The sequence below is a fragment of the Crotalus tigris genome, unplaced genomic scaffold (assembly GCF_016545835.1).
Source record: "Crotalus tigris isolate CLP2741 ecotype Arizona unplaced genomic scaffold, ASM1654583v1 scf7180000018954.1357295, whole genome shotgun sequence".
Lineage (NCBI taxonomy): Eukaryota > Metazoa > Chordata > Lepidosauria > Squamata > Viperidae > Crotalus > Crotalus tigris.
Window position 1 is genome coordinate 823,702 of NW_024097293.1, and position 15,257 is coordinate 838,958.

A 15,257-nucleotide genomic window follows, 5' to 3' on the forward strand; every position below is an offset into this window, starting at 1 on the left:
TCACCTGGCACCTGGCAATACATAAGTGGTTTTGGGTTGAAGTTTGGGCACTTGGTCTCTAAAAGGTTTGCCATCATTGACTTAGAGCAATAGCATTTGAAGCACCTAAAAACTAATTTTCTGCAGAAGAAAGTTTTCTTCAAAAGTTTATTCTCTATTCAAGCTGAGCAATATGCAATCACAGAAAATAGTCCTTAACTTACAACAGTTTATTTAGTGACCGTTCAAAGTTACAATGGCACTGAAAAAAGTGACTTATGACTGTTGCAGCATCCCCATGGTCACATGATGCTTGGCAACGAGTTGATATTTATGATGGTTGCAATGTCCTGGGATCATGTGATTAGCTATTGCAATTTTGTGATAAGCAAAGTCAATGTGGAAACCAGGTTCACTTAACAACCATGTTACTAACTAGCTGGGTTACTAACTTAACAATTGCTTAAGTGATTCACTTAACTATGGTAAGAAATGCCGTAAAATGTGGCAAAATTCTCTTAACAAATGTCTCACTTAGCAACATAAATTTGGGGTCCTAAATTGAGGATTAACTGTATATAAAGTAGTTCCAAATGTTTACACTAATAGTGGGAGGCTTATTACGACTATAGAATGTGTAAGAAAGCAGAAGAAATCTTGAAAATATTTAAATATATTTGATAAAATGCAAGGGTAGGCTCATGGATGTCCGTATAACAACGATCCCCCATTGTTAAATATGAAACAATTGGGAAGCTAATTGGCAGGAAAGCGGAATCTATATACGGATTTCTATGGAAACTTTTTGCTGTGCCAGCTGGATACAAATGCTTGGCTAATTGAAGTAGAAACATTTCCGGATAACCGCGGCTTGAGCACAGTGAAACGTAAAGAGAAAAAACAAAGAGATTTCCTCGCAACTCTCATTTCCGTTATGCACGTGGATGATTTTGTTATGCAGGGTCAATCGCCCTGCGCAAAAGAGGGCTGAGAGAAACATATTTGCTTTTCTTTCAGCATTCATAGGACATTTACTGAGACGAGATTTTAAGCAACTATACCAAAATAAACTTTGATACTTCCTGCTTTTTTTCCCCCTCTCCGCAACGCTTGCCCCGCATATTGCCATAATCAATTGGGAACCGGACATCTTAGAAAAGCGCTATGAGGCTGTGACTCTTGGAGTCCCAGAATTCTAAGTCGAGAGCCGAATGCCGGGCGGAAATCACTGCCTCAGATTCCTCAGCCGGAAGCCCGAGGAAATAGAAAACAGAAAGCCGAATCGGAAAATCTCCCGGGCTCCTTTAATAAATAAATAAATAAATAAAATCAAAGAAGGCTGAGCCCTCAGCTGGAAAGGCCGACAGCTTTAAAAAGCACCACTCGTCTCCAGCGAATGCATCTGAGTCCTTTCGGAGAATCGGCAAGTAGGCGGAGCTTGTGAGTATAAGACGGAAGTTGCCGATGTTCTTCCGGGAAGGGCCGAAGAGGGCTATCCGTTGCCGTCCGACTTACACACGGATCCCGCAATAGGAAAATCAGCACCGGCGGTCGCAGCGGCGGCGTTCTGAGGCGGGCCTGCCCTGGTTGCTTGGCCCTTTCCCTGGCTCGCTCGCCTCCCCGTCTCCCTTCCTTTCCCTCCTCGCCCGGCTTCCCCGCCCTTCCCCGTCCCGTCTTTCTCGGCCGGCGAGGCCGCGGGAGTCGCCGTCCCCCTACCTTTCCCTCCTTCTCTTTTCTTAAGAGCCGCGCACTATTGGGCTGGGCCTGGCTGCGGGAGCCAGTGGGACAGGTCGAGGCCAGGGTCAGAAGGGCGAAAGAACAGTTCGCCGAGCCACCAGAAGCCGGCCAAGATGATCAAGCTATTCTCGCTGAAACAGCAGAAGAAGGAGGAGGAATCGGCTGGCGGCACCAAAGGCTCCAGCAAGAAAGCCTCTGCCGCGCAGCTCCGCATCCAGAAAGGTTAGGGGAGGGAGGTCGGGGGACAGAGGGGCAGCTGCATTTATTTCTAGGGGAAAAGAAAGCCAGGCCGGTGAGGGCTGGGCTGCTCCTGTTTTTCCTCCTGTGCCACAAAGATAAGATAGTATTATTGTGGGTACCTGCGTCGGTGAACGCGGGACGACAGGATTAAAACTTTGCCCACCGGGGGCTTGCTTGTTCCCGTTGATGAACATCACGTTTTTTCATTTTCGAGCCTTAGTGTTTCAGCTTTTCTTAATACTTTTATCTAATAATCCTCAGCAGCCCTTTAAGGTAGGCCAAGCTTTGGTAAGTGGTTGGAAAGCCTTTCCTGCTAGTGACTGCTTGATGAGTTCATGGGAAATCATTGAACAGATCCTGATTCCTTTTGCTGCCAGAACTCTCTTGAATTTTAGGAGTCTGGCTTTTCAGGCTCACAAAACTAGGGTGGTCTGATTTTCTTCATAGAATAAGTTATAAACACACTATAATGACCTAAAGTAATTTGTAGATACCTGAATACTTTCTCAAACTGCATATTGCTGATTATTTTGTTTTCTTGTCCTTCCTCTACAACGTTTTGGCAATTGAACAACTCAATTTTTTAATTAATCTATCTTGGGCACATGCTGTTTTATCATTTCAAATATTTTGTTTAAAATCATTTTCTTTTTCAAATTAATCCATGCCTATAACTTACTGTCTTCATTTCATTATAGTAACTTGATTGTTCCTTAATAGTTGTCAGTACTCATGCAAAAGCACATTTTCTTTCATTTTGTAAGATATACAGTGCATATAAATTTCCAAAAAGCTATCCTTGATCCATTTTAGGAAGATTAGATTGTTATGAGATTGGACCAAATTTACCTTATGTCTTGTAGTTGGGGAAACTGACTTTTTTCCCCCTTTTCTAAAAGTTTTCAGAGAAGTGTATCAGTTTTTAACTAATGATCAACATAAAGAGCAATTATATATTTTAGTTTGGGAATAGAAGCTTTTCTACTGAGTCAGAAGTCTCTCTAATAAGCTGTCTTTTCTAAACTGGCAATTTCTTCTGCTTTTTCTGACAGATATAAATGAACTGAATTTGCCGAAAACATGTGAAATAGACTTTTCAGACCAGGATGATCTTCTCAATTTCAAGCTAGTTATCTGCCCTGATGAGGTGAGTGATGTCGGTATAGGAAGAAACTTTAAAATGTTACTGCATATTGTGCTATTTAAACCCTGGAGCCCCATTATTAGTGAGTTAATAGGCTGTGCTCTGTGCTGTGTGACTTTCTCCCACCTCCCCTTGTATGTTTTTCTCTGTATAATGGATGATTGATAGAATGGTTTGGAGAAAAACTACTTATTGAAAATAATTTTAATCATTAGGGCTCTTGTATTTGAAATAGTGAAGATGATACTGTCTGGGCCCTTTTAATATTGTTCATTATATCTTGCCATATTTTTTTAACTTCTTATACATAACCTTCTTAACTTGTCACTGCATCGTAAATATTAAACCTGTTTGCTTTTTTGTTTTTAGGGTAATTATAGTAATAGATTTCCCAAAATTGCCTATTTTTGAATTTATCTGTGCAGAATATATTATGGATATAAAAAGCCTACACACATGTTAAAATGCCAGGTTTCTGAGATGTAAACAATTAGACCAAGATGAGCTTTATCTTGGTCTGATATTTTTACATCTCAAAAGCCTTCCAACAATGAGATCTCTTTGAGGCTTTTGTAAATTCTATTCAGACCATGGTTTTTGCTGTAAAAGGCACCTGAGTAAATGTTAGAAAAATCTTATTAGAACAGGGGAACTTACTATGGCCCTGATCAGAATCATTTCAATTGATTGCAGGTGTGTACTAACTACTAATTAACATCAGCTTCAATGTGATTGGTTAATTTTAAACATAGCCATCTTCCTACTTATAAGAGAATGTGCAAGCTTAATGTAGCTATGTTATAATACATTTGTTATTGTTACTCCCCCCCAAAAGAGATTGCAGTTTGTTTTTCAGTTGAATTGTATGGCATATATGTTATTTTAAAGATGGAAAAAATTATGAAAGTGATTTATCTTGGTCTGATTTTTTACATCTCAAAAGACCTAGCATTTTAACAGAGGTGTGTAGAATTTTTATATCTACTGTAAATGGCTTTGGCCATACCACATGAACGTTTTACCAGTTCAGAAGCTGGTCTTAAGTAATGATTGGTTACTGGTTACTTTGGTTGAGAAACTTCATGAGTGGGATGATTCAGTAGACCAATATATTCTGTGATATTGACATTCATACCACTACATGTCTGTTATATTTTTACTTTTGTGCTTTAAGTCCATTATTGCTTAAAATTGTTCACATTTTGAATGCAATGGTCCATTTTGTACATAGGCTAACTGTGAAGGTAGGCAAAATGTTTTCACAAAATAACTTTTCTAAAGCGGGGAGAATGTTGGATGAAAAGACAATAAGGAGAACTTTAACACATTCTATTTTTAGTCAATCTGATGTGATAATCTTAAAGCACATGTACAAAAATACACAAGATGAATCTGTGTGACAGCTTTCCTTGCTCTTTGATCCAGAATATTGAAGCACAATCCCATTCAGAAGTCAAAATGTTAGCAAATAAAAACTCTGTCCTCTTTCCAGTACAATGTTCTGTCTTCTACCTTTTTTACTTCTTTACTTGCAGAAATACATGTAAAGCTAAGCAACTAAGAATTCCCCATTTTCCGTGTATTTTTGACCTATTCTAGATTGGGTGGCTGATTGTATTTCCAGGATTTGGGAGTGTGAAGTAAAGAGATATGCCCTAAAATGACAACCATCTAGGGAAGCTGATGGTTTGTGTTGGGGCATTGGAAAGTGAACTGCTTTGTTGTAACTTTAGTGCTGTCCACCTCCCATTTTCCCATATCTGAAATGTATGACAGTTGTTTCCTTCTATTTGGAGCCATACTTGCTTAAATTGTCCAATGTTTTCTTTACAGGGATTCTATAAAGGTGGGAAATTTGTATTCAGCTTTAAGGTAAGCAATCTGTCTCTGCTTGTTGTCTAAGATATCTAATAGGTCAAATACTGTATATGTAACTTTTTTGATGCACAAAATAACAGGGATAATACCGTTCATTGGAGTTCAGCCATCCTTGTGTAATTTGGGTAGCAACATATGGATGAATGGTGTCAGCATAAGAACAATTTAATTCAGGGCAGAGGTTGGGAATTATAGTTTGCCATAAATCAAATGTGTTTGGTTGCTTCATTGTTTTCTACTTAGAGCTGAGCTGGGTTTAGCTTCTGAAGTGAGGAAAATCTCTTACATTTTTGGACTCAGATCAGTTGATTGATTACTTAATGAGCAATTATGTAGAATAGCAAGTATGCTTGGAACTATGATAAAGATTATGAGGGGAAGTTAACAAAGTTTGCTCTAGGTATTTTGCCTGTTAAAGGGTGTTAATTAAAAAAAATCAGTTGCTGAGAAAAACATTTTGAAAAGAGTACTAATAAGAAATAGTCTTGAATTATTGCTGAAGAAAGCAATTCTTAATGGCTACTGTCTAAGATACATTGGATCAGCTTCTGTGTATGGATTTTCAGAAAGTTGAAGTGATTTGTATTTCAGAAATTAATTGTAAGTTAATTACATTTGAAAAAGTGGACATTGTGTTTGAATATATCATACTAATGACTCGTGGATTATTTGATAGTCATTTGCACATGACAACCTTCTATGTGATTTCTGCACAAATCATGAGATTAGAAATCAGATCCATTATTATAATTTTTGTTTCTTAAAATAATACCTGAAGAAATTGCTTCCATGATGTATTAAATGTCTGAAATATAGGCTGGCTTGCTAGCCAGCTATCCCATAGTCTTCCAATAATTTGGTTGTGTATATGTTCAGTATATACTTCATAGGTGTATATTGACATCCCAATAGCTTCAGTTTTCATTTAAAGAAAATACAATAATGAATATTAATAGATATCTGGATACGTAGATTGCTTAAAGCACAGGATAGTCAAAAATTGGCTTGGATTTGAATTGCTTTTATATATTAGAGGAACTTTTGCCAGTCTTTCTCATAAAAATGCTTAGTGTAAACTATGTATACTTCCCTTTGTGTCAAAAGTAAGTCTATGAAAATCTTACAACAATTGGATTAAAATAATGCTAATACAGAAAACTTTGAGTGTGTAGGTTTGAGAAAGCCTGTGTCTTTACTAACTTTACTAAAAAATCTGTTCAGTGAATCAGAACTATCACTAGAAATTAGGAAATTTTATGGCTGTTTGTCAGAAGAGAAAAGAAAGGGTCTAATATTCATATTTCTGCTGAGAATTCCAGGGAGAATCAGTCTTTCCTTCCGGAGGTGACAAAAATGAAATTGTAAGGATCTATTCCCTCAGGAAAGCAAAATTCTTGTCTCCATTAACGTTAATCAAAAGAACTTTTACTGAGAGATAGTGGATGCAGAAAAGTTAATCGAAATGTGGAGGTCTGCACAAAGTGCAAAACAATTCTTTCGTTTTTTCCCACACCCACCCCCCCATACTATCCACCAGCAGCCAATATGATGCCGCAGAGATGTTATGAGAACACTGAAGTGCTGGGTAGATAACAGATCACTCCTATGGCATGGTGACCTTGGAACCAGGCTTGAACCGGCTGAGAAAGGAGTCTGCTTCTTCTCTGAAAATAGTCCCCGTCCCTAATTTCCTAACAGTGCCAGAAGCCTTCCTCCGCCCCAACAGAATGGCAGGACACCTGCATGATCGACCTGACAGAAATATTAAAACAGTTCTAAATAAAGTGATTAGAGGGAAGGACTCTTATGGAAAGTTTTCAAAAATACCCAGTATTTTCAATTCAGTGAAAGTATTTAAGATCCCTGCCTGTTCATGAAAAAATGCTACTGTCTTTGAAACAATTTCATTTTTATTGCATCCTTGCAAATTTTCAAAGTAGTATGTATGGTTCATTATTTTACTCTGATTATTATTTGGATCTTTGTCAGTGTTTATACTCATAAAGATTTGGAGCTCATAATTCCAGCAACTTAATTGTAGCAACTGTTTTCATATTGCTCTACAATCAAGTTCTTAAAACAAAACTGTAATTAAAACAGCCATATAAACAAATGCTTCACACTGAAATCTTGATTGAATAGTGGATATCAATTATCTGGACACATTGCATTGTATACATTGTCAGAGAAGCCAGGATTCCTCTCTGGTTTCTCCATTCTAGTTTGGGCATTGCATAACTCAAAATATAATTTACCTTCTGTACCATTTAAATATGGCAAAACCCAAATCTACTGGCAGAAAATTAGTGAAGAATGGGAAAGTCATAGAACGCTGTGTACATGGCCCACATTTTTGGCAGCAATCTTGAATGGACAATACCTAACATGAAAAAACTGACAGAATGTCTTTCTCTTTTGTGTTTTGCTTGCAGGTTGGGCAAGGTTACCCGCATGATCCCCCCAAAGTCAAGTGTGAGACTATGGTGTATCACCCAAATATAGATTTAGAAGGCAATGTTTGCCTAAATATTCTCAGGTACAAAACATGTTCTGCTGTTCTTATATATTCTCTTTTCATTCCTATGTATTATTTTCTTGTTTGCAGGATTAGAGGAAGTTTTAAGAACAAATGTTGGGGAAATATCAGACAACTTATAAAATATTTTTTTATTTTGAACTGAGCACAATGCTTTTTGAGGCGACAAATATTCACTGATTGCTCAACTATATACTGAATAAAGGATGATTCACAGATCATAAGAAAAAGGAGCAGGCAAACCTTTGCCTGGGAACTCTGTCGCCCCCAGAGTTGCCCCTGCCCATTATTGCTGAACATTGGTGGCACATTTTTTTTTCACCATCTTAAGGCAAACACACAAAATTTACTGCAAGTTCTACAGTTTATCACAATTTAATCAAGTAACAATCCCTCCAAATTAAAAACAGAATTAGCAGCTCTCACTTTGAATCACTGCCAATCCATTGTGGCCCTAGGTTTTCACAAAAAATGTTAGGTGCGATCTCCAGATTTCAACAGTTATTGACTGCTGATCACATGAAGTGTTAATACCACTTTATAATGCTTTGGTAAGACTACACTTGGAATACTGCATCCAGTTTTGGTCACCATGATGTAAAAAAGATGTTGAGATTCTAGAAAGGATGTCAAACTCGCAACGTCACATGTTGTGATGTATCTCAACTTTTTTTCCATTGCTGGCAATGGGGTGGGCACGGTTTCAGCATGATACATCCGGCCCATGGGCCAGCAGTTTGACACCCCTGCTCTAGAAAGAGTGCAGAGAAGAGCGACAAAGATGATTAGGGGACTGGAGGCTAAAACATATAAAGAACTGGAATTGGGCATATCTAGTTTAATGAAAAGAAGGCCTAAAAGCGACATGATAGCAGTGTTCCAGTATCTCAGGTGTTGCCACAAAGAAAAGAGAGTCAAGCTATTCTCCAAAGCACCTGAAGGCAGGACAAGAACAATGGATGGAAACTAATCAAAGAGACAAGCAACCCAGAACTAAGGAGAAATTTCCTGACAACTTGCCTCCAGAAGTTGTGAATGCTTCAACATTGGAAATTTTAAAGAAGAGATTGGATAACAATTTGAAATGGTAGAGGGTTTCCTGCCTGAGCAGGGAGTTGGACTAGAAGACTCCCAACTCTGTTATTCTGACTTCTCTGCTAAGCTATGTTGTTTGTGTTCAGGCAAAACTTCACATTCAGTTATAATTTTTGTGTTTATGAATCTAGCTACACTAAGTGTGGAAGAGAGCTTGCAACAATCATGCTAAACCCAATGCCCTCAGGATGTATTGAACTGGCACATGCAGCCAGCATGAAGGCAATCTTCCATCCTAGTGGGTATATTTCTGAGCACTGCTGTTTTTTTTGTTTTTTTTTTAAGTATTTGGGATGTTGAACATATTTCATTTTTTAAAAAAAAATCCTCTTATGCCATCATAATTAAAAGGGTGAGGAGAAATAAAAACCTGAAAGAAGCCTGTCAAAAATTTTACTCTTGGGATATTGTCAATATTTAATTACATGAAAATGTAATTAAAAGTGTCTTATGTTTTAAAGGTCTAAGAACTGTTGACTTCATTTTTAAAGGATTTGGAATATTAAACATATTTCAATTTGGATCAATTCTCATAAAATTTTATTTTAATAATGTGAATTTAAAATTTTTGTTATTTTTGGGTAAACTTTCCTCAGTTGGTGTTCATTTTTTCCCCATTATTTTTCTGGCCCACAGAGAGGACTGGAAGCCTGTACTAACAATAAACTCTATAATTTATGGCCTGCAGTATCTCTTTTTGGTAAGTATATGTGGAAAGGAGGTCTGAAATAGTGACATTAAGGTTAGAGCACTATCTTCCTGCTCAGTCTCGGCAGGAAAATTAAAAGATTGGGGGACAAATGATACAGTAAGCAAAGGCAGTGTGCTCCTTGGGAATTCATAGTTTTCTAAGTTAGATGGATTGTGAATGAAAGCAAATTTGTATCATTACATTTTGGGAAGATGTAGCTGATGCTGTCTACCAGTTGGAATGGGAATTTCCCTGTACACAAGAATGTACTTGATAAAATCTGAAAAATAAAATGGTTGGAAGACTATAGGGTGTGGCTAATATGAAAACATTTGCATTTAAGTAGAGTGTTTTATTTCAATTTTTTAGCTTTCTAATATTGTTTTTCCTGAAAAACTCTGACTACTCACAATTAAAGCATTTGTTTCCAACCAGATGGAACTTTTCTATAATATCCAAAAGTATGAGCTCAAACTTTTTTGTCTTGTCCCTCCTGTTTTGCAGTATAGTGTCTTGGTATGTTAACTATGTTTGGTGAATATTACCTCAGTGCATTTATTTTTATGGAATAAATTGGAAATTAAAAAATATTTGGCATGCTGTATTTCTAAGATGGCATCATAAATTTGACAGTTCAGAATGTTCCACTTACTGAAATTTTTATTTATTTAAGCACATTATGAAATGAAGAAGTAAATATCCATGTGATTGTGTGATAGCCTTGAAGTGGTATGATGAATGTTACATCAGTGGTATGGTGGGGCTATACTCCAAAAAGTTAGTAGGGTAGAGGGAAAATATGAATATTTTGCTTAGGTTCAATTTAAATTGCTACATCAAATATAATTAATGTTTTTCTAGTTTTGTCATTTCAATTTGAGAAATAAAAACTGGAATATTTAGAACAGATTTAGATATAAATCCCTTTGGCCTAAATATTTATAGCTTAAATAAAAAGGGCACCCTGTAACCTATTGTATAAAGAATGCTAAATGACCTATTGTATTAATAATATTGTCCTTTTTCATCTACAAAAATAAGTTTTAATCATTTTAAAGAAGATGGATGAATTGGGTATTAATAATTTTGATATTTATAGAGCATTGCAGTACAATTAAAATCAGGTTATAAAATGGCATGTAATGTAGTTTTTTTTTTTAAAAAAAAAAATACACATGTATTTTTAAATGTATTAAATGGAATTTTTGACAACCTGACTTGCACAAATGATATGAAGTAGTACAAAAATTCCTCTAGGCTTTTAACTTTCTAGCCTATTGGCAAAAAAAGATCATTTTCCAAAAAGCAGTTTCATTTCATAACAAATAGTAATTTTCATATATTGGGAATCTGGTTCATCTTACAGTTTGGAGTTGATCGGTATAATGATATAGGAGAATGACCTTGGGAGATCAGGTGAAGCTACTTAAGGAATGACCAGAAATGAAAAAGCATAAGACACAACTGCCTATAGAAGGTGGAACAAGAGGCTTGGGAGGGATCCTCCCTAAATTATTAGGCTGTAAAAGAGACAGCAAGAAAATTATACTTTTGAAACTTGTATTATTTTAATATAGTTTTATAATAAAGTAGAATTAGCTTATCTGATGATATTTCCTGTCTGGTTTACCCAGTAAAGCTGACATAAATTTTGCAATTCTCAATTACAATTCTCCTGCCCTCAGTTTTATAGCCCAATAATTTAGGAAGGGTCTGTTCTTTTGGAGTGCTGTTTATGCTAGTTGGCAAATACAGGGCAAAATTATACTGAGTAAAGAGTGATTTTTTAAGAGATAGTAAGATGTTGTTTACTCTTGCAGCCTGATTAAAATGGATTCCTTGTACATGAAAATCTTTAAACTGCTACAAAACTGTGGCATTTAATGGTGTTCTCTTCCCTCTCTAGGAGCCAAACCCCGAAGACCCCTTGAACAAAGAGGCTGCCGAAGTACTCCAGAACAACAGACGCCTGTTTGAGCAGAACGTCCAGCGCTCGATGCGGGGTGGCTACATTGGTTCCACCTACTTTGAGCGTTGCCTCAAATAGAACTGACTGGCTCCGGGCACAAACTTGCTCCCTCTCCCCCTCCCCTCATCTCCCTTCTAGCTCTTCTAAGGGACTCAGCCAACACCGCTGCCTTCAAGGGGGCACAGGAGTCAGAAATGGCAGGCGACCCCCTCCATCTTCTTTTTTTCTTTTCCTTTTCCCCTCCATCTGCTCACCTGCTGCCCTTGCCAGCCTGGAGCTTCAGCAACCACTGTCTCACCAGATCCTTGTACCTCCCTCACTGCTCTCTCTCTCTGCTGCTGTGGGGCGAGGGCTGAGGTTACTGCTGCTTCTTTGTCTCACTCCTTATGTTGGGGTAGCCACCTATTCCTGACTGTGTGGAACCCTATCTGTCTTTCTGGGAACGGTGGTTTTGCTGCTAAGAACAGAAAGCTCCCTATGTGCTCTGGCATTCCTTCCTGCAGTGCAGTGTTATTCAACTGCGAGATCTGCAGGCCACTTGCCTCTCCTTTCCTCTCCTGCTGGGCACCACAGCTTCTGACCATAACTATTTATTAAATGGGGGAGGCTCTTGAGGACTGGTGGAAGGCCAGAGCAGGATGCTCAGCTGCCTTCACTCCACCCCAGGCATTGTGGCTCAAGGGGGAGGGGCTGGGCTAGGCCTGGGATATTTCTTCTAGGATCAACTCACTTGGGTGTTTGGTTTTTAAGGAAAAGCTAATAAAGCCATCACCATCACACCCACCAATGCTCATAGTAGTGGTAATAAAAGTAACAGGGAGACTGCTGATCCTATTGTTGTTTACCAGGGCCTGCCCAACAATGAACTCTACTCTGCCTCTCCAGTGACTCCTGCAAGTCCCTGGCCAACATAAAGCCACTGTAATTCTAGTGTGTCGGGTTATTAAAGGGGAACGTTAGCACATTCAATTTGCCTTTCATTTTCTGCTTCCTTCTTCCCTGGTTGGTGCAGGGGTGGAGAGGGCAGGGGAAAGTGATGTGTATTGGCTTGGACAGTGGTCACAGGGAAGTTCTGTGCCATCCTGAGAAATGGGAGATGGTCTGTGTATATAGGAAGGAACTGGAGGTGAATGCTAAAGAGGTGATGGGAACAACATTTTGACAATATTGATTTTGGCATACTAGTTGGACACATTTCTCCCATTAATAGTACAGTTGCCACAACTGATACAGAATAAACTGACTGCATACCTGGGCATCTGAGTGTAGGTGTTAGAACAGAATTGATTTTATGACTGTTCTATGATACAGGATCTAACAAAGATGCCAACTTTCCACCATAATAAATTCTGCTTTGCTGATAAAATCCCTTTCACAAACTGCCTCTAGAAAATTGTATTTCCTACCAATTAGTGATACTTCCTATTTGTTCTAAGCATATACATCCAATAGCTGTGCTGTAAACTTAACCTGGTCTGGATCTATGCTACAATTGATATGCTGGATTGCATTTGTTTTACTAGAATTGGAGAGAAACTGATGAGAGATTTTACGCAAAACTATGTAAACCCATCATAGCCTTGAGCTCCCAAATTCAAAAAAAAATCATCAGTACACCATACAAATATATATTCAATGCCTATATATACAAAGAAGAAAGTTATAAGAAAATCTAAAGAGTTCTATCTGTCCATCCTAACATTTCCCAGTCTCCTGCTGCTTACATTTTGAGAATTGTTAATAGACTAATGAAATTTTCTAATGTAGAGGTAGTCCTTGACCAACAGTTTGTTAAATGACTGCTCGGAGTTACAACAGCACTGAAAAAAGTGCCTGACTGCTTTTCATACAACAGTTGCAGCATCCCCATGGTCATATGAGCAAAATTCAGATGCTTGGCAACTGGTTCATATTTATGATAGTTGCAGTGTCCTGGGATCATATGATCCCCTGTTGTGACTTCCTGAGAAGCAAAATCAATAGATTCACTAAACAACTTTGTTACTAGCTTAACAACTTCAGGAATTAACTGTGGCAAGAAAGATTCATAAAATAGGGCAACACTTAAATGTCTTATTTAACAACAAAGTTTTGGCTCAATTGTAGGTCAAGAACTATCTGCTTTACTTTAGTAAATGAGCTTTTTCTCAACTTTCCATCCTTTCAAAATAGGCACTTTTATTTTGCCAGTTGTTTGTAAAACAACTGTTCAAATTAGCTCCAAGTGAAATACGTTCCCATCTTTCATGGTGTACTAGTAGCTGAATGAAGTCTACAGACAATCCTGACTTCTATGAAGTTTCTAGCTTCTGTTCTGAAGGTGCAGGTAGTGGATCTGAAAATTTAAGCCTATAACCTGTCCTGCATGAACCACTACAAATTCTGTTCAACTAATGCAGAGGTGTGGTAATCTGTGAATAGTTAATGATTCAGGATTGCAGAAAGACAAAAGATTTTTCTAACCTAAAACCTATAAAAATAATTTACAAACTGAAACATGCTTGTCTATTTAGCCCTGGGGTGTCTCAGTACTAATAGGTCATGACCATAATAAAGTGCTCTCAAGATAGTGCTTAATTGCTGTTAATAAAACAAAATTGCTACTTTTCTGTCTCCCACACCTTTTTCCTCTTTCATTTGTCATTTTTATCGCCTCAGTTTGTGATAGTATAAGGCATGTGTCTTAATGGCACACACTAGGAGTCAAGAAGACAATAGGAAAGGTCAGCTGTCATCACCACCTTGCTTCAAGATTTTCAGGAGCTTCTGTTTAGCTCTTACATCATTCTTGGGCATTTTGTGCTAACAGTCATATAAAATACTGCATTGTCCTCTGTTCTTGCTGTCTAATGAGATCATTGCTTATGTGCATCATGAATCCTTGGCTTGAACCAACTGTTATTTAAACATACTGTGTCTCTACATTTATGAATGGGTATGCTTATGCATAATCCTGGCCTGACTTGAGTGATGCAGTTGACATTTAATTTCCCACCATCTCCAGCACACCTGCCAATATAGCTGAAATATAGCTGACTGGAGGAGTTGTAGTCTAGTATCTTTTTTAAAAAGAAAATGACACTGACAAGGATGGAACTAGAAATATTATCTATCTAAACCATATTGCACAGTCACATAGCATATTTTTAATGCAGTGTTTTTAAGACATGTAATCTTAAAACACAGAGCTTAAAAAAATACATCCTGAAAACGGGGTGGGGTGGTTAAATTACTTCTTGCCCCAAAATAAAGATCAGTGTGATGCACTTTTTGGCTATGAACAGACCTGCAATGTAAATGATAAAATGTTTCACTGAATCACTTTGATCTCTGGCCAAGTGAAGGAATGACTGAAAAACAATTTTCTTTTTGCATAATTAACATAAATTCCGGCCCAAAAGATGAGATGTCATGGACTAATCCATGTAATATTATTGACAGCACCATGAAAGGCGTTTATCACTTTTTTAAAAATTTCAGAGTTCATTTTCAAGTTCTAACTACATCTAAGCCTGCTTACCTTTTTTTGAACTCAAAGTAGGTTAGCTATGTGCTATATCTAACATAGTTTTATATAGTTAACTCTCACATGGAATGAAATTTGACTGACTGGATTAAAATGACATATTTTACCTCACTGTGATCTGTAGAACAAAATAGAATCAAAAGAATCCTGACCAAGCACCCTGCAGACTCAGCCATATGTATTATGGCAAAAGTATATGTGTCAGAAAAACCAACACATGTCAATTAGTATGCAAAAGTAACAGAAACAACTTTGCAGGTGATCAGATAAAAAGAGATTTGCAGCAGGCTGCACAGCAAAATTTCCATACAAAGAAAGTGGAAGGTTCATTTGCTAACAATAGTGATCTAGTCCGGTCTAAGGCTAAGCACTGGCACTGTAGTTTGAAAAAATGTCCATATCTGCTGAATTTGGAAAAGCTAAATCTCCAAACTACAAAAGTTGAAGACTAATAGCATAAAT

The 15,257-nt window shown here is 37.6% G+C and overlaps 1 protein-coding gene across 1 annotated transcript; it reads left to right on the top strand.

Moving 5' to 3' along the window:
* Positions 1 to 1,193: 1,193 nt before the first annotated feature.
* On the top strand, positions 1,194 to 12,238 carry UBE2M (ubiquitin conjugating enzyme E2 M). The gene is made up of 7 exons (XM_039357817.1): positions 1,194 to 1,419; positions 1,721 to 1,938; positions 3,009 to 3,103; positions 4,934 to 4,972; positions 7,411 to 7,514; positions 9,246 to 9,309; positions 11,207 to 12,238. The coding sequence occupies exons 1-7, from the start codon at positions 1,376 to 1,378 to the stop codon at positions 11,345 to 11,347; spliced, it is 705 nt and encodes a 234-aa protein (XP_039213751.1). The 5' UTR covers positions 1,194 to 1,375; the 3' UTR covers positions 11,348 to 12,238.
* The last annotated feature ends 3,019 nt before the right edge of the window (positions 12,239 to 15,257 follow it).

Bases quoted from the DNA above. Each gene is read 5' to 3' on its own strand.
- UBE2M (XM_039357817.1), top strand. From the start codon at position 1,376: ATGCATCTGAGTCCTTTCGGAGAATCGGCAAGTAGGCGGAGCTT. The intron at 1,420-1,720 runs GTGAGTATAAGA...TCTTTTCTTAAG, and splicing joins TCGGCAAGTAGGCGGAGCTT to AGCCGCGCACTATTGGGCTG. The intron at 3,104-4,933 runs GTGAGTGATGTC...TTTTCTTTACAG, and splicing joins TAGTTATCTGCCCTGATGAG to GGATTCTATAAAGGTGGGAA.